The 25,691-nt window shown below is 41.2% G+C and overlaps 1 protein-coding gene across 3 annotated transcripts in view; it reads right to left on the bottom strand.

Moving 5' to 3' along the window:
- Positions 1-25,691, bottom strand: part of LOC129763501 (low-density lipoprotein receptor-related protein 4) — a 99,632-nt gene that overhangs the window by 23,062 nt on the left and 50,879 nt on the right. For 2 of the 3 annotated variants that reach the window (XM_055762626.1, XM_055762625.1), the window contains exons 4-9: positions 23,008-23,458; positions 22,824-22,948; positions 20,613-22,761; positions 1,722-2,669; positions 581-1,661; positions 218-390 (exon numbers count right to left, since the gene is read on the bottom strand). In XM_055762626.1, coding sequence (XP_055618601.1) covers positions 218-390; positions 581-1,661; positions 1,722-2,669; positions 20,613-22,761; positions 22,824-22,948; positions 23,008-23,458 — 4,927 coding nt within the window. Of the gene's footprint in view, positions 1-217; positions 391-580; positions 1,662-1,721; positions 2,670-20,612; positions 22,762-22,823; positions 22,949-23,007; positions 23,459-25,691 lie in introns of those variants that run through there. The other variant, XM_055762627.1, reaches the window with a different exon arrangement.

Genomic DNA, 25,691 nt, shown 5'->3' with positions numbered 1-25,691 from the left:
TCTGGAGATATGTTCTTGTGGACCAACAAATTCTCCATCAAAAATGACGCGGACGAGTGTGATGGCGGGCAGGTTTAGATAATGATCGGTTTTGAGTTTGATTGAGAAATCCCTATACAGTGAATTTCAGAGTGGCCTTCGTCACGAAGCACTTCAAATGCTCATCAATGAAACGCCCCCTACAATACAAGGAAAAATCACGAGAATCGACTCTCACCTGCGCTCGGTCGTACTTCAGCCGCTTCCATATCGTGTTCCGGGAGGATCCCGCCTCGGCCGGGTGGCACAGTCCGTCGACACCGTTGTAGTTGGGATTGGTGAAGGTCAGCACGTCGCTACTACTGCGGGACGTCTTATTGCCCTGTTTCCGTTTGGAATTCACAATCAGCACTGTGCGTTTGCGTTTTGTGTAAGCAGACGAAATGCGACGAAATCCGTGTGAAAGTATTGAGAAGTAGTGTTTGGTTCAGTTGCGATCACAAGACATACAATAAGTGGGGGGGAGATGATTGTGTTAGGGATGGGTTTGAGATGCTTGAGTTGAGTTAAGTGAGATATACGGAATTGGTTGGAATGTTACCTAGGATGGCGATTACTACTATTATAAGTAAACCGGCCAGTATGGCGGTGGCGATAATGACCAATTGAGCGTGCATCTTATTTTTGCTCAATACGGTAGATCCGTTGGATTTTGTGGGTTTTTCCTCGTCCATTGTGGCGGAGATTTCATCGTTGGCTTTGATCGGTACGTTGAATGCGGGCTCGAGACGGCAGTGGGTCTCGTCCGGCACATCCGGACATCCACAGACGTAGCGTGTTTCGGCGAATAGGCACAGATGGCTGCAACCACCGTTGTCCTGGCCACAGGGATTCCAGTCGTGTGGCTGACGACCGCCGGACACCGATCGGATCTCGAGGGCACCGCGCAGTCCAAAGCGTACCTCTTCTACCGGAGCAGCGACTCGTTTCGGAGCTCGTAACACCGTCTTGTTGTACCAGTCGGTCCAGTACATATAGCTAGCGGTCAGCGTGAATCCAAACGAACGTGAAGCCTGGGAGATCACCCGTGTACGGCGTTTCCCATCAAAGTCACACATCTCGATTCGATCCTGCTGAGCGTCAGCCCAGTAAAGTTTCTTCTGATCGAAATCAACTGCCAGACCGGTTGGAAGACCGAGCTCCGAATCGATGATGCTACGCCGCTCCGACCCATCCATGTAGGCTCGTTCGATTTTCGGTGCCTGGCTCCAGTCAGCCCAAAACATGAACCCACGCTTCGGATACAGAATTATCGACCTCGGATCGTCTAATCCCCCGGTCAGAACCACCTTCCTGCATGTACCGTCAAGCCGGGAAACTTCAATCTTCTTGAGTGCTGCGTCGGTCCAGTACAAGTTGTCCGCCAACCAATCGACCGCAATCCCATTTGGAGTGTTAAGCCTGTTGGAGACGATCACCTTCGTCTCGGTGAGGTTGTTTATATTCACCCGTCGGATTGCATCCACATTGACATCTGCGTAGAAGATGTACATGCGGTCAAAGTGGTAGTCCAATGCAACCACCCCATGTACACCATCGATTGGTAAGACCACGTCGAACAAATCCGGAGTATCCAGAGAGATCCGGCCGATGCCAGAACGAAGTGCGATTAAGAGATATTCCTGCGAGGGAGACAATCGTTATAATCATGAAAACTTTTTGTTTTGATATAATATACTTACGTCAGGTACCACACGACATTCCTTCGTGCTACCCTCCCTCATCAACAGTCCCGTGGGACACTTACAGGAGAAGCCCTTCGGTTTCCTCAAGCACAAATGAGAGCACCCACCGTTGTTTTTGCCGCAAACATTCTCGGTAAACTCTTCCTGCTCCAACACAACCTTAACGTCCATCAGTCCTTCCAAGTCCTTTGCCACCTTCCGAACCTTGCTGGTATCGTTCTTCGGCACGGAGTGCAAAGCCTTGGTCATCCAATCCGTCCAGTAAACCATACTTCGCGTCACGGCCAGCGCATACGGATGGGGTAGATTCTCGAGTAGAGTTTTGCGAGAGTTTCCATTCAAATCGCACGACTCGATTGACTTAGCCTTCGAATCGGTCCAGTAAATGCGCTTCTCCAACCCATCGACCACCAGCCCACAGATGTACCCGAGATCGGTCGTCACAAGACTCTTCCGCCGTTCGCCGTCCATGTTGGCCCGCTCAATAACCGGATCCTTCCGCCAGTCAGACCAGAACAGATAGCCGCTGTCATAATCCAGTGCGATTCCTCTCGGATGCTCCAGATCGTGCCAAACCAGAACGGTTCGGATACTGCCGTCCAGCTCACTGACCTCGATCGAACATCGACCCGCATCGGCCCAGTAAATTTTACGCCCAATTGTGTCGATTACCAAGCTGTCCACTGTGTCCATACTTTCGCTCAGCACCTGTTTGGTGTGCATTCCGTTCTGGGACGAGCGCATAACGACATCCTGGATTGTATCGGCCCAGTAAACGTATCCGGTACGGGCATCCACGTCCAGACTCAGAGCGTTCGATATCGGTGGCAGCGGAAGAACAACGTCGATCTGGTACTCACTGTCCAAGGAAATTTGGCGGATGTCGGTGCGGTGAGCGAAGATCAGGTAGTTGGATGGGCCATCCTTGCACGTTTTTCCGTTGTCCTATAAGAGAGGAGAAAGAAATAATAAATCTCATCATCTTCAATAACAAAACAAGTAATTGCAAACCGCGGTCCATAACCTTTAATGGCGCATTAGAACAATCCGAGCAAGTAATAGCATCTAAGTTTAACGATTATTTTGTCGATAGTGTTTCATTGATCAATCAATCTATTGAATTGGTCGATGAACCCGATGAAATAAAATAGCCGGTTAATAGTAATTGTAGATTTGAAGATTTCCACCCAATTACATCATCACTATTTGCTTTTAATTAGAAAAAACGGCTGGAGTAGACAATGTTAATGCTAGAGTTGTTCAAGACTGCTTCCATATCATTTCTCACATCTTGCTGGACCTTATAAATACATCATTGCAAACTGGGCATGTGCCTCAAGTGTGGAAAGAATCTTTAGTTGTTCCGATCCAAAAGGTTGCTGGAACGATTAAAGCCGAGGAGTTTCGTCCCATCAACATGTTGCACACATTAGAGAAAATATTAGAACTTGTTGTTGAAGGCCAGCTGTTGGAATATTTAGATTGAAACTCTTTGCTAATACCAGAACAATCGGGATATCGGTAAGGTCATTCCTGTGAAACCGCATTGAACTTGGTATTAGCAAAATGGAATGAACAATTAGAAGATAAAGAAACCATTGTTGCTGTTTTCTTGGATCTAAAACGCGCTTTCGAGACAATTTCTAGGCCCTTGTTGTTGAACACGATTAAGCGCTTTGGAATTACCAGTACTGCATTTAAGGTGAAGGTGGAAGCTAGCCACAAATGGCTGCCACAATGGCGCTCATTTCTTTCATCTCCGTCCCTCACCCCTCGCCCGAAAATCAATAATTGCGCGAAACTATGTGAAGAAAATGATCGTTTTCGCACACTTCCCATCAAGTAATATCAACCAAACTCTAATCGATTACTCACAAGATATTAAATTTTCATCTGCTTTCGCACCGTAAAGTGAAGAACGTCGGAAAACTCGAGCAAGTGCTCTGAAAGTTAAATTTTTGTTTTTCAATCTTCTGCAATGGTTTTGTTTGTATTGGTGGAAGCATCGTTATTTTTTCGACACTGATGCCAAACAACATCATCGAAACAGCTATAAAAACCACTCAATAAAATGTTATTCCGGAGTCATTGCGTCCCATGTCATGAAAATCAATAGAATAAAATTGTGTTGATATCAATACAATTATTATTTTTACGTTTAATGGGTCTATAATGTAAGTTTTAGCAACTTTAACATTGGGTAAGAAAATTGTATTGCAGAGCTCGGAACACTGCCACGGCTGCCTATGCTTTCAAAAACAGTAAACGGAAAAGTATTAAATTCAATCTAAATGCCTCGGCCAACGAAGAGAAACGGACAACGAAGAGGGTTAAGGCTTTCCAACGTGAATATGTGAAAACAATACGATGAACGAAGGAAAATATTAAGGAATTATCAACATCGAGTTACTATGCGGAAGAACTTGTTAATACCAAAAGTGCCTCAATTCGCATGTGTTATAAATTTGCTCATGTTACGCTCGCGTATAATCAGAATCATATGCAAATGCACCTTTTATATATATTTATATTTGCAATTGTTCATCGGAACATATCGTTCATACATTTTACTTTAGTATTGAATTGTTATTTGTTTTTTTTTCAAATGTATTCAAAGACTCGTGTCAATGAAGCGCCACACAGTCTGATAAGTGAATTGATCTATTTACCTGTGCTTTGCTCTTCTCTCACAAACACTATTACCCCATTTTTACACGAGGGTTTACCTATACTACTACAATGGCTAGCTTCCACCTTCACCTTAAATGGTTTGAAAGCTATTTGTATGGCAGAACTCAACGGACTGCTTTTAGCGATTTCATTTCTAGTCCTGTAGAGAATAATCTTGGAGTACCTCAGGGCAGTGTATTAGGGCCTCTTTTATTTATTATGTATATCAATGACATGCGGACAGTCTTACGCTTTTGCGATATTAATCTTTTCGCAGATGACACTGTGTTATTCATTGCAGCTAAAGATGTATATCAGGCCGTTTTGCACCTGAATGAAGATTTGCGTTTTCTAAGTAGATGGTTGAAGTATAAGCAATTGAAATTGAACATAAGTAAAACAAAATACATGATAATCTGGCGAAATCGAATAAATTAAATTGTCTCTATTGTTATTGATTATGAGACTATTGACCGCGTTCGGGAGATTAAATATCTTGGCGTGATTATTGAAGACAAATGTAAGTTCAACACTCACATGGACAATGTCATCAAGAAAATTGCCAAGAAGTATGGAATCTTATGCCGATTGAAAAATGATTTAACTATTTGCAGTAAAATACAGCTATACAAATCAATCAACTCTCCTCATTTGGACTTTTGTTCATCCATTCTATTTCTTGCCAATGGAACACAAATAAATATCGAGATTACAGCGTTTGCAGAATAAAATAATGCGATTAATACTAAAATGTAATAGGTTCACTTCCTCATCTTTGATGCTGGACGCTTTGCAATGGTTATCCGTGAAGCAAAGAATTGTTTATTTAACTATGGTGTTCATTTTTAAAGTAATTAACGGTTTGCTACCACGATATTTGTGTGATCGAGTTGAAAGAGGAAGTGACTTTCATAGTTATAACACTAGAAACGCGAATGAATTAAGAACACCCCATTTCTTGACATGTGCTTCACAAAATTCGTTATATTTCAAAGGAATAAATGTTTTCAACTCGATGCCAAGACATATTAAACGTGCAACAACTTTAGCAGAGTTTAAGAGAAGCTGTGTTTCACACGTGAAAGCTGTGTTTTCATAACAGCTGAATGATTTTTCTTTTACTTCATGAGGAAATTTTAATTGACGAAGTTTTATACGAACGGATAATTTATGTGAAAAGTTTTATGCAGTCTATTTTATTTTATTTTTTCATTGAATATTGTATCTGACGAAGTTTCTATTAAACGGATTATAATGTGGAGACGATTTAATTTTTTTTCTCTATTTTGTATTAATCTCTATTATGTCTGTCATGATCTTGGTGATGATAGTTGAAAAAAAATAAAAGTAGTCTACAAAAGTCGCGCGCGTGTTGCAGATATGAAGGATAAAAAATTAAAAGTTTTGTAAGGGCCGGTCTAGAAATTTTTCGTGAAGGAAAATTTCTCGATTTCTCTGGATGGGGATATTCAAGTCAATCCAAAACAAGGCTGGCGGTTGGGCTTGTGTCTTGGTGGACCATTTGGCTGCAAAGGCCTTGTCGGGACCGTATCGGCTCTGTGGCGGGCAAGACTGAGTATTGGCTTGTCTTTGGATATTGATTTTTTTTTAACTTCTATCTGTAAATAAAATCAATTCGTTTTTTTTGCTAAACTGATTTCAATGCTGAGAAAAAAAATATCTTTTAGATAACTCGTCTTGCTCAAATCTCTGTAGGGGAAGGAGGCGGGGCCATCATCATCATTATTACTAAGTGACCTTGATCCATGATAGGGTGAAGTGGAAAGTTGTGGTTCGTGGATGCAATGCAGATGTAGGAGTTTTGAGTTTACGAACACTAAGGAATATGTATAAGTATGACTACAAGACGATGAGTTAGTTAGTTCAGTGCTAGCTGCTGGTTTAAACACCTCGTAAAAAAGAATAAATTAATGTTTTTTAAGGGATTCTTTGTGAGAAACTACAATTGGCGCAGCCGTCCGGGCTGTTGAAAAAGCGACCGCGTAAAAACAGTGTAAAATTCGTATTTGAGAATGTGAATTGTAGAGGGCCCGCAAGAAGTTTAAAAAAAGTGAAAGCATCTGATTCCATCGAAAAGGAGTAGTCAGAGTTGAGACTTCGCCATCATGTCGCTAGCTATCAGGAACCGCGACCCTCTTCACGACAGTATAAAAGGTGAATACTAACTTTTCTCATTCTTTTTCCTCCAAATTTTTGACGTAAGTCTACGACTTTCAGGAAGGGCGCCAAATAAGAAAACAGGTCACGTTTTTATGATATAAAATCAACGTTAATAACTATTTTCATTGCGAACGAATTCTGATGATTTGTATACCAATCGGATCGGATATTCTCTAGGATTTGTTTGATATGCTGATCCATAAACGGTTTAAATGAATGAAAACTGGAACCATTTCCATTTTCTCATACATTTTTTTTGCCGTGTGCTTAACTTACCGTACCGTCAATAACGAACAACGAATACATTCATTTATCCCCCTTTTCAATTTATTTGGTATAAATAAGCCATCCGCGGACTGAAATCACCAAGAACAGCGTTCGATGTTTGTGGAGCGAACACCGTTTGCTGCCGAGCGTCGAGCGAGAATGAATTGTCTTTCTAAAGGCAAGCGAAGAAGAAGTTCGTTTCTACCTCAAACGGAATATAGGAATAATAGTGTTTACAGCTTGTGGTCGATATCTGAGTGGGCACGAGAAAGACGGATGCGAGTTGGTTGCGAAGTTCAATCACAATGTTAGGACGGAAACAAAAAAAAAGCGCTGACATCTTTTGACCATTCCATTTTGTCCAACAGTAGATCGTTGAAGAAGATCCGAAAGACGCTGAAATGTACGTGATACACGAACCAAAGGCAGCGTTTGTTGTACGGGCAATGCGAGAGGAGAAAGGAAATACTGCGATCTAAGCTCTGCCATTTCTTGATAGTTCGCAGAGATATTTCCATCAATTGATAGGAAATATTTCTAATCGCGGAGATTAGTGTAAACATCCTGCTCAAAAGTTGATTATTGTTGAATAGAATAACGGTTTGCTATGAAGTATGTTTTACATAGAGAACAAACACGGTTTTCTACTATTCCGGCAGGTAGCGTATCAGACACGTACATTTTGTACTTGGAGAACATCACTCTTATTTTGAAGAGACTTTCAGAGTTTAATTCAAAGATACAACATGACAAATGTGAATTCATGAGAATTTTTTTATTATTTCTGAAAATGAGAAAATAGACAAAATTCGTTACAGCGTTACTCATTTTTTTTTCAGAGTGATCAAATTTCATCTGTCAAAAAGAGTCAAATATTTGGCTTCGGTCAAACAGTGTATGAACACACTTAGTCATGGAGTCGTGGCCCGCAAAAAAAAAGGTGATGTTCAAGAGACCACTGCGTTGTTAATGTAGGATTACGAAATTATAAACAGCGAGAAAAAAACATATTCAACAATGAATCTTTTTATATATAACTTTTGGTAGCGATGACAAAGGCCGATGAATGAATGCTTTCATTGAGTGACAGTCGCGAACGTTTCGTGAAGCAATAAAACGCCAATTCGAGCAGAATTCGATCAAATTAGCTCTCAGAATTAACATATACAACTCCCGGCCAGGGTTGCCATAATAAAATCTGTGTTTTGGTCTCAAAAATTCTTTTTATCTGTGTTTTTTCTCAGAAAATCTGTATCGAAATCTGTATTAACTATTTGCGGCCATTTGTATGTTTTCAGTCAGCACAGCAAAGCAGTATACTAATATGAAAATTTATGCAGCAATGTATCAGTTCACACTTTTTTCAATCGACTTTTTATGTCTTGTGAATTGATTCACGAACCAAAACGATGTTACTATAAATAATAAATAACGGTACTCAGTATAAACAAAAGTTGTCATCCGTGCTCGGGGAAACAATTTATGTAAAACTCCATTTATTGCGGCACTGTACAGATGTAAAGAACATTGTTTTGTATGTTCAAACAGAAAGATAAACGGCAAATGGCGACAAACTAATTATTTCGGTGATACACGCGACAGATATCACGCGAAAAAGAATTATACCAAATATTGTTTAATCATAAACATAAAAACATTGTTTAGTAAATATTTATCAGAAGTTTCAAAAAAACAAAAGAAATCTTGTTCATCTTACAAAGTTATACATCACTGCTCCTGCAAGTAAAAATAATTGCGATATATTAGGCTGTCAAAAAAGTCCTGCGGTATTTCCGCGAGGTGTCGTTGTAAGCGCGTAGTTCTAGTTGTATTCATTGTATCGAGTCATACTATAGCTTGTTGGAAAGGTATTATATAGTCCTTGACAGTGTTTTGTTTGGTTAAGTCGTTCGTGAGTTATAGTGTCGCAAATATGGAGCAAAATAAAGAGAAAATCCGACATATTTTACAGTACTACTATGACAAAGGCAAAAATGCATCTCAAGCTGCCAATAAAATTTGTGCAGTCTATGGACCCGATACAGTTTCCATTTCCACTGCACAACGATGGTTTCAACGCTCCGGAAGGCCTGTCGTCGAAAATTGCGACAAAATCGCTGAATTAGCCGAGAAAGACCGGCATAGTAGCAGCCGTAGCATCGGCCAACAGCTGGGGATAAGTCATCAAACCGTTATTAACCATTTGAAGAAGCTTGGATTCACAAAGAAGCTCGATGTATGGGTGCCACACACTTACCACAGTGGGTCACTTACGACAACGTGAAGCGCAAACGGTCGTGGTCGAAGCCCGCTGATGGGAGGTTCTTTTGCATTCGCCGTATAGTCCGGACCTTGCACCAAGTGACTACCACCTGTTTTTGTCCATGGCGAACGAGCTAGGTAGTCAGAAGTTAGCCACAAAAGAGGCCTGTGAAAATTGGCTATCCGAGTTTTTTGCCAATAAGGAAGCGAGCTTCTATAACAGGGGTATTATGAAGTTGGCATCTCGTTGGGAACAAGTCATCGAACAAAACGGCGCATATTTGACTTAAAACAGATGATTGTACCTAATTTTATGAACAAATGAAAATTCAAAAAAAATACCGCAGGACTTTTTTGACAGCATAATATAATTGAAAATGAATATCAATCTATAATTTGCAATCAACTCTATCAGATTATCAAGCTCGAGAGCAGTTTCAAATTGCTAAGATTTTTCCGTTTTTTCCTCTTTCCTCAAAATTTTCTAAAAAAAAACAATTTTTTGTACCATACATTGATCTGCGAAGGGATCTCAGCTCAAATCGGACAATCTTTACTCGAATTTGATAACCACATTTTGGCGATTCATTTTCATTTTCCACCTGAAAATCCATTAATATTTACAAAATGGCGAAACATAAATATCAATGTCGTGAAAATCAATTCCAATTAAATAAATTGATACGTACGTTACGTTTTGAAGCATAATCTTAGCATTAGTATCATGGGTTGGCATAGTTATTATGAATTTGACGATGTTGATGGTATGCACATAAAAATTCGCATTTACCGTGCTTTAGTAGGAAAAAGATAAACAGATAAACATTTATCTATTGTAAAGCTAGCTGATGACGCATACTTTGGCAACTTTTCGCCTTAGATTGAACATGAGAAAGCAGTATTACACGGTACACATGACTGCCAAAATGACTCTCATTCAGACTGTTTCGAATGCTATAGGAATAAAATTGGTGAGTTGGGAAAAATATTATTGTGATCAAGCTATAATTAATATTGGATCGTTGTTTCGAAAAATCTGTAAATCTGTATGGAAACCTAAAAAAATATGTAATCTGTATCTACAGATTCTTGATTTTAAAAAGACTGAAAAATCTGTATAAATACAGATTATCTGTAGATATGGTAACCCTGCTCCCGGCCCCGTCAGGCTGACGTCATATGAGCCCTGATAAAAATATATATTTTGGATAAAAAATATAAACATATACTGTTGATTGCTCTCTGCCTGGAGCGACACTGAAACACTGAACTTGTATCCAAGTAGTTTTTCAGTATCTCTTAGTAAAATTACATTTCAAACGCTTGGAGCGTCACACAAAATCCGAGTCGAATAGGCTGGTCGTGACGTCGACAGCAACCGCTGCTAAATAAATTTTCACAATTAGTTTTTTTTTATTGAAGAAGGCAGTTCTCACCACTGAAGAATATTTGATTCACATCCTACTTGAAATACGCTGCCTTTGTCGCAAATTTTATCCGGAAACAATGCACGAATTCACGAAAATGAATTGATCGAACGGAAAAAGTCACCAATAAGTAATTCAGGATTTATCAGTCATCCTGCTAGTGTCCAGATGCCAGCGGCAGCGAGACTTTTCGAATGATCTTTCTCAATGCCGAGCGTTTCGTTCAGTTCTCCAAAATGGCTTTTTTAAGGCTAGAGACGACTGAAATGAGGAAGTCTGAAAGTCTGAGCATTTATATAACTCTTCTACACAACGTGACAAAAAAGATCGGTCTCAATTTTGTTGGATTGCCAATAACCTATTAATATGGTACGAATGCTGTCATCTGTATGTCAAATGAAAGGGCCATAATTATAGTATAAAATGATAGTGTTGCATCCATGTGCAATTTGTTTACTTTTTATTAGTGAAGATGACCGGGTACAGAGAAATTGTTATCTTCTCGTGATACGACCCGAAGCTGTTACGAATTTGTTCTACCGTATGAAAATCGACGTTATAGATCATATTCAATATTTCTCTTTTGCTTTGCTTCTGCCTGTTAGTGCATGCTCTGCACTATGGTTACTTCACGCATATCCTGAGAATGCATTCTGAGGCAAAAGAACTCGTACGTCCGTTTAACACGGTAGCAAAATAGAAACTAAGGTTTATCAGGGCGAGCAGAAAATTTATATTGTTCTACGGCCATCCAGTGACATGCAACCAATCTTGACTTTGATGGACTTTCCAGCATATTTATAGATTTTTGTGATTTTAATAGTTTACTTTCAATGAGTTTTTAAGCAATGGAAAAAAGTTTATGGGCTAATAAGTAAAAAACATCATTCGTACACCTTTTATCTCTCGAAAGTTATTGTCATATCTTTTTGTTGGACCAGAAAATAAATTTTAACGGTGAAATTATCGCACCCAAACGTAACGCTCTCGTTTTCAAAATTTTGAACTTACACCCCCCAGTACAGATGCCGAAATGATGTGGTGAAAAAATACAGAAGCACTGTCCACTAGACGACATGAAAATCGGCGCGATATTTCTACCGAACTGAATTGCATTACTGCAATATCTATCTTGATGATGATGATCATTATTTGGATTAGAGAGGGTTCTTCGCCTTGAGAACGACTAATTTGGAAAGCTGAACTAAACTCTTGGCCTTGAGAAGGCCATTTGGAAAGCTTCGCTGCCGTCAGGTCGCTAACTGGATGACTGATGGATCGCGAATGCTGTTTCATCGCAAATGGCTTGATTAAAGTATTAAGTATAAAAAGGGAAAAGTAAACGTTGTGGCAGACGCACTCAGCAGACGTCCAAATGAAATAAATCAGAACTAAATTGATAGAATTAAATATTCAGAAAATAGATATGCAAATTCAACCAATCTCATCAGACACAAACGAATAATCCGCTGACAATGATACAATAAATTCTGGCGAAAATGATTTCTGTATTCATTTCGTAGACAGACCAATCAACTGCCACAATTAAAATTCAAAAAAAAAAATTCTAAAATTTCATAACACGAGCAGGATCTTCTTTAGCTCATGCAGCCTCATCCGAATCGAACGGGTAAATTGGAAGGGGCCATCGACTATGATAGAAATATTTGATACCAATAAATACAAGTTCGAAAATAAGGGGACACAATCTATAATAAAATCGCCAGTAGCACTGTACAATAATACAGTACATTCTTCTACCTCATTCACGCCCTACTGAGATAGTTTTAAATAACAACAATCATGTAGACCCAATTCATATAGTGAATAACCCCAAAATTTTCAAAGAGGCAAGAATTAACATGTGTGAATCTTAAACTCAACAGATGAAACAAAATTAGAACAAAGAAAACGGGTTTAATAAAAATCCTTCACTCTATCAATATTATACTCGAAATAAATGTTAATCAGATTAATAAGATAATCAGATTAATAACTAGACATCGACTTACCAATCTCCCAGCTGGTCATACGAAAAAGTAGTACAATAATCTACAATAATCTTCTATAAATCAAACCGATCGAATGGAAAAGGAATCAACGCTGGGATGTACTGGGTTCAGTTTGGAAATGGCTTGCGGGAACTCCCGACGTAGCATCATAAACAAAACAACAAACGAACTCATCCAGGAAAATAATCATCAAATAAAAATAAATCAGATGATTACAAACAGAATTGGAGATGTCTGCAACACAGTCAACTAGCTCATAGCTGAAGAGAACTCAGAAAACAAAATCCTGTTTAACCCTCCTGTACTCGCGTGTAAAATTCATAACACGTATACTCGCGCACAGTGTCACAGACCGAAAATTGAACTTCTCTGTAATGTTGCCATTGTGTATTTTTCAGGCTTCATTGGCATTTTTTTGAAGAAGAGGGTATGATTGAATGAAAAAACTCCAAAAAATATGTTTTCTTCGTCTTTATTATGTTTTAATAGTCATCTAATTCAGCCTTCTCAAAATAGAGTAATTTTTGATACTCCAACACAAATAACGAAATTCAAATTTTCCACTGTTATTAATTAAAAGTAAGCGACTGAATATAATTCATGGAAGTATAAAGAGCTATAAAATAACATAAAAACGTATTAATTGATTGTGATTCCATTGGAGTAAGAATCAGAACATAGCATAACTGCATGCTCGAAACAAACATAGATGATAAAGGTCCTGGAATATAAAGTTTTCATATTTCTAATATTCTTTGTCTCTGTTTTTTTTTGGTAAACTGAGAATTAATGCCTTTTTTTAGATGGGGCATAAAAAGATGAAATAAAATGATTTCTAGAAACTTCCTTTTCTTTTTTTCTTTCTTGCCCTTGTTTTCTTGTCTGGTCAAACATTTATATTTTGCTTTTAAACGTATGAATCTAACGATGAATAGTTAATATATGGATCCGTTCAATCCAGTTACAAAAGGCACTGAAATCAAATAAGAACAGTCCGGTAACGATCTCATGCATTATATTCAATGAATATTCCACGCCACTAACATTAATTTATACATTTCATTCAACAATATTCTAGAATATGAAAAAAGGCACATTCGTCTTCGTGAAGTCGAGGCCGCCGGGTGTATTTTCTCCCGTCTGGTGATACCGTTATCTTGTGATACTGTTGTGATACCGTTACTTTCGCTGCTGGTGAAATAATTGTTTCACCCAAACGGGATTTTTGGACAGCAATAGTGTGAAGCAAACAAAGCGGAAGGAAGAAGACCTGCATCGCGGGCGCTGTGTGCTGGCGTGTTTATCGCCATATCATCGTCATCGAAATCATCATCGCACTGTGGAGCCATACACCGTTGCAGCTGTGCTGTACGATCGACACGCGGTTCGCTGGGAACCGTTCTAATTCAACCGCACGGGTGTGCGATATAAGTATATTTTTTATTAGATTAAGGTTTTTAGTTTAAGAAATAATCAGAAAAAAAGATTGAGAAATCACTGAAAAACTGTACATCTGCCACTTTATATGGCAGAATGCGGAGAACCCGTTGACATGGAGATTGAATCCACTGTCTATCCCTCCACATCTACGGGAGGTGGGAAGTCGCTTAAACGCGTTCCCCCTTCAGAAGAAGTCTTTTCGGGGGAGGAATTAACCCACCTAAACAAGCCCCCCTCAAGAAAATTTGCAAACCTCTCCTCTTCACCCCCTCAGTCTCCTGCTACCGTTCCTCCTCTCGCTCCCGATCTCGCTCTCCTTCTCGCTCCCCCTCCCGTTCTCGCTCCCCCTCACGCTCCCGCTCCCACTGAACTCCCGATCACGCCACCCAACCCTGCTGTTTCCGCTTCCGCTCAACAATCGACCCCACTTTCCTCTCCTGTTGTGTCTCCACCCCGTGTCAAGGTTTATCCAGAAAATGCAACTGGAACTGGCCCATGGGTTGTTTTCTTCCGACCTAAACCTAAAGGAAAATCTCTGAATGTCATTCAGATCATGAAAGATTTGACAAAAAATTATTCCTCCGTGGTCGAAATTTCCAAGGTTCGCCCGAACAAACTGCGTGTTGTCGTGGCTGATCGGAAGCAAGCTAACGAGATTGTTGTCGACAAGCGGTTCATTTTAGAATATCGCGCATACGTGCCCTGCCATAACGTAGAAATTGCGGGAGTGATTACAGAAACGGGTCTGACGTGTGAATTTATTAAAAAAGGAAATGGAAAGTTCAAGAAGCTCCCCTCGATGGAAGTCGAGATCTTGGACTGTCGCCAATTAGGCAAAGTCTCCCAGGAAGGGGGAGAAACTAAATTCACGCCGTCCGACTCGTTTCGAGTAACTTTTGCTGGTTCCGCTCTCCCTGACTACGTTATGGTGGACAAATTGAGACTACCGGTGCGACTCTTTGTGCCAAAGCCCATGACTTGCAACAAATGCAAGTCAGTTGGTCACACTTCAGATTATTGTGCCAACAAGGAGCGCTGTGCAACTTGCGGAGAGCAACATGTGGGGGAATCCTGCAGTGCGACTGAGCATAAATGTCCATATTGCGGGGGAACTCCACACGCGCTCTCAGCTTGTGAAACTTATAAGAGTCGCTGGGAGAAACAGAAGCGCTCTTTAAAGGAACGCTCGAAGCGCACATTTGCGGAAATTTTAAAGGGCGCTTCTCCACTGACTCAACAACAACAACAACCAATCTCAACACACAATACTTTTTCCTCGTTGCCAGTTGATGAAATGGAAGCGGACACAGCTAGCGGGGACACACCGTTTATTTCCAAAGGGAATCCCCGGCGCAAGAATGTGACCACTCCCAAAGTTCAAGAACAAGTCCCCCCGGTGATACCCCCTGTTAGCTTGCCTAAAAAATCGAGTGCAGCGGACAAGCTAAATCAGGTTCCTCCTGGCTTCCGTGGGAATAGTTCACCTTCGAACGACCCAGCACTCGAGGGAACATCAAAAACCCCAACTGTCTCTATTTTTTCGTCCAGTTCAACTTCCCAATCGGGATTTATAAAGTTGTCTGACCTTCTGGATCAAATCTTCAAGTGTTTTAATGTTTCCGACTCCATCAGAACCATTGTCATCTCAATGCTTCCAGTATTAAAGACAATTTTGCAACAATTGATGCAAACATGGCCCCTCCTTGCAATGATTATCTCTCTTGATGTCTAATTTAAATAGAGAGGTCGGAGATATCACTGTTTTACAGTGGAATTGTCGTAGTCTCATCCCTAAATTGGATACATTCAAATTTTTAATTCATAAATTCAATTGTGATGTTTTTGCTCTGTCCGAAACTTGGCTTTCTTCGCGAGATGATCTCTCTTTCCATGATTTCAATATTATACGCTTGGACCGTGATGACAGATACGGAGGGGTGCTATTGGGGATCAATAAGTGCCACTCATTTTTTCGAATTGACCTTCCACCTATTGGAGGGATTGAAGCTGTTGCTTGTCATGCAAACATCAGAGGAAAAGACCTCTGTATTGTCAGCTTGTATTGGCCTCCGAGAGCTGCGGTTAGCCGCAAGCAACTTGTTGACATGTGCTCACTTCTTCCTGAGCCACGATTGATCTTGGGAGACTTCAACTCTCACGGAACTGCCTGGGGGGAACAGTACGACGACTATCGTTCATCGTTGATATATGACCTTTGTAACAGCTTCAATATGACCGTTTTGAATACTGGGGAAACAACACGTGTTCCTAAACCTCCTGCTAACCCAAGTGCTCTTGACCTCTCGCTTTGCTCGAATTCACTATCGTTAAATTGCAAGTGGAATGTAATCCAGGACCCCAACGGTAGTGATCACTTGCCAATCAAAATTTCCATCACCATTGGGTCGAATTCTTCTGAATCTATAAACATGGCATATGACCTCACAAGACACATTGACTGGAAAAAATATGCGGACGCGATTGCTCTAGCCATCAATTCCAGAGATGGTTTACCTCCATTGGAGGAGTATAACTTCCTTTCTCGTTTGATCTATGACAGCGCGGTTCGCGCTCAAACGAAACCCATCCCAGGTTCCACCATTTCCCGAAGGCCTCCCAATCTATGGTGGGATAGCCAATGTTCCAAGCTTTATATAGAAAAATCGAATGCATTTAAAGCTTTTCGGAAACGTGGAACTCCTGAAAATTTTCAAACGTATTTAGCCCTTGAGAATCAGTTCAAAAATTTGATCAAAGGGAAAAAACGTGCTTATTGGCGAAATTTCGTGGGAGGTTTGTCACGAGAAACGTCAATGAAAAAATTATGGAAAGTGGCTCGAAACATGAGAAATCGCTCTTCAACGAATGAAAGCGAAGAATATTCACATCGATGGATTTTTAATTTTGCACGAAAGGTTTGTCCCGATTCCGCTCCCGTGCAAAAAATTGTTCGAAATATACCACAAGATAGGTGCGATCTTGATTATGAGTTTTCGATGGTAGAATTCTCTCTTGCTCTCCTTTCATGTAACAATTCTGCTCCGGGATCGGATCGAATTAAGTTCAACTTGTTGAAAAACCTCCCTGATGTGGCGAAACATCGCTTGTTGAATTTATTCAATCGATTTCTGGAACATAATATTGTTCCAGATGATTGGAGACAAGTACGAGTTATAGCTATTCAAAAACCCGGAAAACCCGCGTCCGACTTCAATTCGTACCGCCTAATAGCAATGCTGTCTTGTATACGGAAATTGTTGGAGAAAATGATCTTGTTTCGCCTTGATCGATGGGTTGAAACGAATGGCCTACTCTCAGATACACAATATGGGTTCCGCAGGGGCAAGGGGACAAATGATTGTCTTGCGTTGCTTTCTTCAGAAATTCAAATGGCTTACGCCGAAAAAAAACAAATGGCTTCAGTATTCTTGGACATAAAGGGGGCCTTTGATTCAGTTTCAATAGAGGTCCTGTCAGACAAATTATACTCTCGGGGTCTGCCGCCTCTATTGAATAATATGTTATATAACTTGCTTTGTGAGAAACATTTGAATTTTTCTCACGGGGATTCGACAGTAAGTCGGGTCTCCTACATGGGACTCCCCCAGGGCTCATGTTTAAGCCCCCTTTTGTACAACATCTATGTAAACGACATCGACAATTGCCTTACACAAAATTGCAGCCTAAGACAACTTGCAGATGATGGAGTGGTGTCTGTCGTAGGATCAAACGAATCCGACCTGCAAGGACCCTTACAAGATACTTTGAACAATTTTTCAACCTGGGCCATTGGGCTAGGGATCGAATTCTCCACGGAGAAAACAGAGATGGTGGTTTTTTCTAGGAAGCATAGACCAGCAAAACCAAAGCTTCAACTTTTGGGTAAACCGATCACTCATGCTATGTCATTCAAATATCTTGGGGTCTGGTTCGACTCCAAATGTACTTGGGGGGGTCCATATTAGGTATCTGAGTAAAAAATGTCAACAAAGAATAAACTTTCTCCGTACAATTACCGGCACCTGGTGGGGAGCCCACCCCGAAGATCTTATAATGTTGTATCGAACAACTATTCTCTCAGTGATGGAGTATGGCAGTTTCTGTTTTCAATCAGCTGCCAAAACACACCTCATTAAACTCGAGCGAATTCAGTATCTTTGTCTCCGTATTGCGTTGGGATGTATGCCCTCAACGCATACCATGAGCCTCGAGGTTTTGGCAGGCGTACTCCCACTAAAAGATCGCTTCAATTTATTATCTCTTCGGTTCCTCATCCGGTGTAAGGTTATGAACCCATTGGTGATCGGAAATTTTGAGCAGCTGATCGAGCTAAATTTTCATTCTGGATTCATGAGCTCATATCATGAATTCGTCTCCATGCAGGTTGATCCTTCTTCGTATATTCCCAACCGTGTTTGTTTTCCTGACTACATCAATTCCTCTGTGCATTTTGATCTGTCCATGAAGCAGGATATCCATGGAATTCCAGATTATCATCGATCGGGGATCGTTCCTACGATTTTCGAAGCAAAGTATGGGCGTGTCAATTGTGATAATATGTACTTTACTGATGGGTCCTCTATGAATGAGTCCACAGGATTTGGAGTGTTCAACAATTTTTTTAGCACCTCACACAGTCTTCAGAATCCTTGCTCAGTGTATATTGCTGAATTGGCAGCAATTCATTGGGCGCTGGACAGCGTCGCCTCACGACCTGTTGAACACTATTACATTGTGACGGATAGTCTGAGCTCTGTCGAAGCTATCCGTTCAGTGAGGCCGGAAAAGCACTCGCCGTACTTCCTTGAGAGAATACGAGAAATTTTGAGTGCTTTATCCAGACGCTGTTATGTCATTACCTTTGTCTGGGTCCCTTCACATTGCTCAATTCCGGGTAATGAGAGGGCTGACTCATTAGCAAAGGTAGGTGCAATTGAAGGCGAAATTTATCAGCGTCAAATCGCCTTCAATGAATTTTATTCTTTAGTTCGTAAAAATACCATCGTTAACTGGCAACGCAAATGGAACGAAGATGAATTGGGCCGGTGGCTCCACTCAATTATCCCTAAGGTTAGCCTCAATCCGTGGTTCAAAAGTCTGGACTTGAGTCGGGACTTTATTTGCACCTTCTCCCGACTCATGTCCAATCACTGTTCGTTAGACGCGCTGCTTTTTCGTTTTAATCTTGCCAACAGCAATCTCTGCGGTTGTGGCCATGGTTACCACGACATCGAACACGTTGTTTGGTCGTGCGAGTTGTATCTTGTCGCCAGATCGAATTTAGAAAACTCCCTTCGGGCTGGAGGAAAGCAGTCCAATGTGCCGGTGAGAGATGTGTTGGCTCGGTTAGACCTTGATTACATGTCCCAAATATATGTTTTCCTTAAAGCTATCGATCTTCGAGTGTGATTGTTCATACATCCTTTTCCCCTCCTTTTCGTCCTTCGCGAGCTATCGGTTCCCTTCCTACTAACATTAGAATAAGTTAAATTGTAAACATATATTAAATGTAAGGATAGTTTTAAGAATTGAGTGTGAAGTGTCAGTGTGAATGAGAATGTGAATGTGAATGTGAATGTGAATGTGAGTGCGAGTGTAAACACACATCTCCTTACATCCCATCCTTTTCCTAATGAAAATGTGTCACCCTTCTAAACTCGAGTCGACCGCGAGTAATCGGTTTCCTATTTCATTAACCATAGAATTAAGGAAACAACATGTTGATATATGCTAGTTGAAATATAGTTAAGAGTTTGGCTCCATTAAACTTATGTAACTGAGCCTGTAAAAATAATCGGATTAATAAAAAAAAAAAAAATGAAAAAAGGCACTTGTCCAAAAAAGTTACTCCTATACTCGCGTCGGTGTGTCAGACCGAAAGTGTTAAAAAAGTGGCACACGTCTCCTTTGTACCAACACATGTGATACGCTAAACGATGACGAACGACGAATAACAAAGCTAGAGAGAATCGCAAAGTCGAAGTGTTGATATTTTCTGAGAAATGAACGAATTATTGATTTCTCGGTCTGACAGACCAATGCGCGAGTATAGGAGTGTTAAGGATTATGAAGTCGTAAAACTCTTATTGTATATGAACACATTAAACAGCATTATGGTTGAAATCCAAGACACAATCCTGAGAACACGCATTTTCTTATTTAATAATAAATTACATGCTTTGAAGGAAATTCTACATATCGAGTCACTTCTACTCGAATAAGGTATAAAAACCCAATATCCAGAACAAGCTTTGGATTTCGTAAGCCCTTAAATTGCAACGCAAAATGGTTTTTTTTCTGTATGTCTTGGAAATTCAAGAACTACAATGTTGTCCATCAGAAGTGATTCAAATATTTCCGCTAATCGTCGATAGCACTATTTTCACCAATTTACCAAAAAGCAACACAAGCACCAAAAATGGATTTTCAGTGTTCTAGGAGGGCTGTCCATTTCATCAATCGCAATAGCAGGAGTAATCATCAAGATGAGCGTAATTTTACATTAGTCGTTAGTTAGTTCAGTGTTAGCTCCAGGTTTATACATATCGTAAAAAGGAATAAAGAAATGTTTTTAAAATGATTCGGCGTTAAAAACTATAATTATATGTTCGTCTTGTAGTGAAACTTACGTTTAGTTGAATGCCAATCGGGCAGGCGCAGGTATATCCGGTGGGGCTGAGCAAACAAATGTACGAACAGCCGCCGTTTTGTATATCGCACGGATTCCGCACGTCTTTGCGAGTCCGGTGGAACACCCGGATGTCCATCAAGTCAGTGTTGTTCGCCAGAATAGTCTGCCTGTCATTACCGGTGAATTTGTCTGCGACCTGAATGCTATGCGTATCCCAATCCGTCCAGTATACCTTCCTCTCGTAAACATCCAATCCAAACGGATGCTTCAACCCTTCGGTAATCAAACGATTTCTCCCGGTGCCATCGAAATTCACGTACTCCAGCGCCTTCGTACCGCCGTCAACGAAATACAACCGATGATTGTCGGTATCCAGCGCAAGTCCATTCGGCCACTGTAGATTCTCCGATACCAACATGACCCTTCCACTGCCATCCATTCCAGCCCGTTCTATAAGCGGATTCGAACCCCAATCGGACCAAAACATGAACCCTTCAGCGGGATGAACCACTATGTCTCGGGGTTTATCCAACCGTTCCCAGATCAGAAGAGCCCTCTGTTTACCATCAGTACTGGCGGCTTCAATACGATTCGTTCCCGCATCGGTCCAGTAGATCTTGTTGGTAATCCAATCCAATGCCAACCCCGCGGGAGAGATCAAGTTCGACTTGATGATCGCCTCTTGCTGACCTCCGTTGATGAACGCCCGGCTTATGATGCTCTTGCCTACATCGGTCCAATAGATCACATTCGTTTGGCTGCACCAGTCAATAGCCACATTGGATTTTATACCATCCAGAGGCACCACCATATCCACTCCTTTGGTCGGGTTCTGCTGGTCCAACTGACGAACACGAATGTCCTTCTTGCGCGCAATCAGTAGCAGTTTATCCGGAACGTTTGAACAGGTCCGTTGATCGCTCTCCAGGGCCAACCCAATGGGACAAGCACATCGTCTGTGGTTCCGATTTGGCAAACAAAGATGGGAACAGCCACCATGGCGGCCCTTCACATCCGGGAGACAACGATTCGGGTAATCTGGTTGGCGCGATGGATGATAGCTTTGGATATCCATCGGGAAGTGGAGGCCTTCATGCACAACGCGGAATCCTCGACCATTGATTTTGTTCGCCGTCGAAACGGTCCTCGTGTGCCAATCGGTCCAATACATGTAGTCCTCGAAAAGGGTAATCGCAAATGGATGCGGAAGATTATTGCCGAGAATCTTTCTACGTCCTTTCCCATCGAAGTTTGCACTTTCGATCACATGCTTCGCGTCCGCCCAGTAAATTCTATTAGTGGTGTAATCAATCGCCAGCCCGTTGGGCCAAAATATTGACTCGGAAACAATGGTTTGCCGTTCGGATCCGTCCATGTAAGCCTTCTCGATTCTTGGGACGGTGCCCCAATCGGTCCAAAATACAGTAGCTTTGCCCGGATGTACAGCGATTGCGCGTGGTTTGTCCAGATCATTGGCGGCGATCACTGCCCGTAGCTTCCCATCGAAGGTAGACACCTCCACCCGCCGAGTTCCCGAGTCTGTCCAGAACAACAAATTATGAATCCAATCAACCGCCAAACCACCTGGGGATTCTAGACCCCATTTGATAACATCCCTTATCCCGGTTCCATTCAGGAAAGATCGCTTGATCACATCGATCGATACATCGGTCCAAAAGAGAAGGTCTTTCTGGTAATGATAATCCAGTGCGATAGCATTCGGTAAACCCTTCACAATCGAAGTGAATTGATTGTTGCTGAGCGCTACCTGACGAATGTCGGCTCTGTTAGCCATAAGTAGTTTAACTGCTCCGCCGGTTGCTTTACAGGTTCGTTGATCCGGTCGCAGACTATAACCTGGCTTACAAGAACATCGGAAGCTTCCAATCGTGTTGACACAGTCCTGAGAGCACACAGGATTGTTTGTGATTGTACATTCGTCAATATCGGTACAATTGTAGCCATTTCCGTGCAAAAGGTATCCCGGACGACACATGCACTCCTCGCGGCCACTGTACGCGGTAACACACAGCTGTTCACACTCTGCGTGAGCATTACAGGGATGCACAATCGGACAACGGACTTCGTCTTCACCCTCGACGCAATCCTTGTGCCCATCGCAAACGTGTTTCTGGTTGATGCAGAGCCTAACAAAGAGATAATAATATACTATTTGTTTGAACTGTTACAAAATATCATGAGTACTTACGAATCACGAGAACTGTTTCGGCTACTTGATCGACAAGCGAATTGGTTGATTTCGCACTTGATGTCGCAATCCTGTTCGTCCTCTCCCCGTTTACAGTCCGCACTTCCATCGCACACCCAAGAACGCTGTGGAAAAGGAAAGATATTTTAGCTACCGAGCAATGCACCGTTGAAGCCTATCTTACCAGAATACACTTTCCGTCCTTACACGTATACTCATCCGGCGAACAGGTTCTCCCGCCCAGCTTATCCACCGGGCAGCCCTTCTCATCCTCGCCATTGTTGCAGTCCTGCTTGTCATCGCATCGCCACTGCACCGGAATGCAGTCTCCATCGTCGCACTTGAACTCGTTCGGGGTACACATGACCTGCTTCTTCGGGCATCCCTCCTCGTCACTCCAATCGCCACAATCGTTGTCCCCATCGCAACGGAATCGCATCAGCACACAGCGCCCTCCGGGTCCTCCCAGTCCACCGAGTGAACCCTTACACTTGAACTCTCCCTCCGGACAGGTCTGCATCGTGCGGTCGCAGTTCAACTCGTCCGACTCGTCTACGCAGTCCGCTCCGCCATCGCACTCGAACAGCGCCGACAGACAGGAACCATCGTTGCAGCGGAACTCGTCCTGGGTGCATCTGAAATAGTAGATTGATACGAATGAAGATGATCATTAAATCTCCAGATTTAAAAAATATGAATGATCACGATTTGGCAGTTTAGAAATTTTAAAAGCCCCAACACATTTACGTTGTTTTTAGTTCATTTAGGTTCAAACATACAACGGGTCACTCCATGATTCGTTACGCAGCGCCAGCCTTGATTTTGAGCACGTCCTGTTTGGAAAAACCACACTAGCTCATGTGGAGAACAAACGATCGATGCGTTTTCCAGTATAGGTCTCACTAAAGAATAGTATAACGTCTTCAGACAGTGGGGCCCTTGAAATCTCTGATGAACTTCGATATAAAGCTCAGTTGACAGTCTGTCTTAGAAGATTGACGGGTGATGAAGATCGAAGCTTAATTTCGAGTTTTGAAGAACACTTAAGTAGCAACGTTAATGCAATAGTCGTAAAGTATTGGATTCTTCGAGTGGTGGAATATTTTAACTGCTCTCTTTGGGACAGAGAGATTATGAGCTTATTGCCACGACACCAGTCCATGAACGAGTTCAGTAAAGCTGCAAAGACGAACAAATCCTCGACCGAGTAAACTATGACGTATAACCTGAGATCATCGGCATATACGAATTTGCTTTATATTCCCGTCGAACCTGCTGCGTTATTGAAGAATAACAGTAGGAGCCACCGATTACTTCCCCCGGATGTGCTATTGCACGCGGAAGACACGCAAGATCCAAGTCGCGTTCGAAGGGCTCTTCTGGTCAAGTATGGTCGTAACCAGTGTTTTCATCTGTACCGGAATGGGAAAAAAATCTTTCTCATCTGTACTTTTTCCTCCAAAATCTGTACCATCGATAATACTGGATGCAGAGAAGAATCTGTTTTATTAGCATGAAAAAATACTCATTTAACTTCTACAAAATATTACATTCACTTACTACAAATACTACAATTGGTGTTAATGTACATCAACATTTGCAAGGCTCGCATCACTCCTGCGTTCGATAATGGTTATACATAGTCTTTTTAAATTTGGATTACATACAGTCATTCAATAAAATTTTCGATCTGCCGCCACGATATTCAATCAAATCTTTCGATCTTAAAACGTATGTCGAGGAGTGAGGCATAGTGAGATCATTAGAAACAACAACCTTGAGAGTCGGACCATTAAAACCAAATCTTTTTGTCATTTGCTAGATCAGCTACACGAAAAAACTGCATAAAATATCTTCAAAAATTATCTACCTTCGCCAATCATTGTTCTGATAGTTTTTCCTGCTGCCATCCCAACATAAATAATATTGACGTGTTTCAACTGATGTTCAAATTCAGTAGCATTGTACATTGAAACACCGCAACATTCTTCGCGGGAATAAAGGGAATGGCATACAATTCCATCTGTTGATCTGGGGCAAAATATACTCCAAAAAAAGCAAAAGCAAAAACAAAGACAACCATTGTAGTCTGTATTCTGCAAGCGGTGTGATTTTTGTCATAGTTATATCTTCTTCATCTGTGCCATTTCTTTCAAAAAAGTGTATCACAATCTGTACCATTCAAAATATATGTCGATAGAAAAATCTGTTGAAGAAATAGCACTCAAGCCTCAAATTATTCATTTTTTTGATGATAGTTATACACACTCTTTCTAAACATTGACTGCATCAGTTGTTAAACGTTTCGAGCTACCCTATGCTGTGTGATCAATTGTTTCGAATTCAACATTGTGATCATCGTATCGTTGCTTTGTCGATTTCAATGTATAGTTTTGTTGTTCTTGTAATCAGAAAAGAAACCATCGACAGTTGCCGAGGAGTGAGGCCATCTACACACTAGGCAACCTAGGTTGGAAACCAACTTAACGAATGTCGCAAAAAAGTGAACCCTATTCCCTAAGTGTATTCAAATGGGAGCATACACACTAGGCAACTGTCAATTTAGGTCGGTCCAACTTTTTCGATTCAACCTAGCATGTCGAGTCGCGCGCGATTTGTGTCGGCAACCTTTTCGTTCAATTGCTGTTGACATTTCGATTTCTGCGTTCGTTGAGTTTTAATCATGGATGCCAGGTGGTTTTTTCAGATGTTTTCATATGGTACGAAAAAATGTATTCAAATGCCTTCACAATCATATTGAAGGAAACTAAAATGCATTACTTAATATTGAACCATGCTTGATAGGTTATTCATGGTTTATAATTATTATTTTATAAGTTCAAAGTTTAAAGTTATATTATCGAACAA

This window comes from Toxorhynchites rutilus, chromosome 1, assembly GCF_029784135.1.
Source record: "Toxorhynchites rutilus septentrionalis strain SRP chromosome 1, ASM2978413v1, whole genome shotgun sequence".
NCBI classification, from domain to species: Eukaryota; Metazoa; Arthropoda; class Insecta; order Diptera; family Culicidae; genus Toxorhynchites; species Toxorhynchites rutilus.
This window is presented reverse-complemented; position numbering and strand designations above follow the sequence as displayed.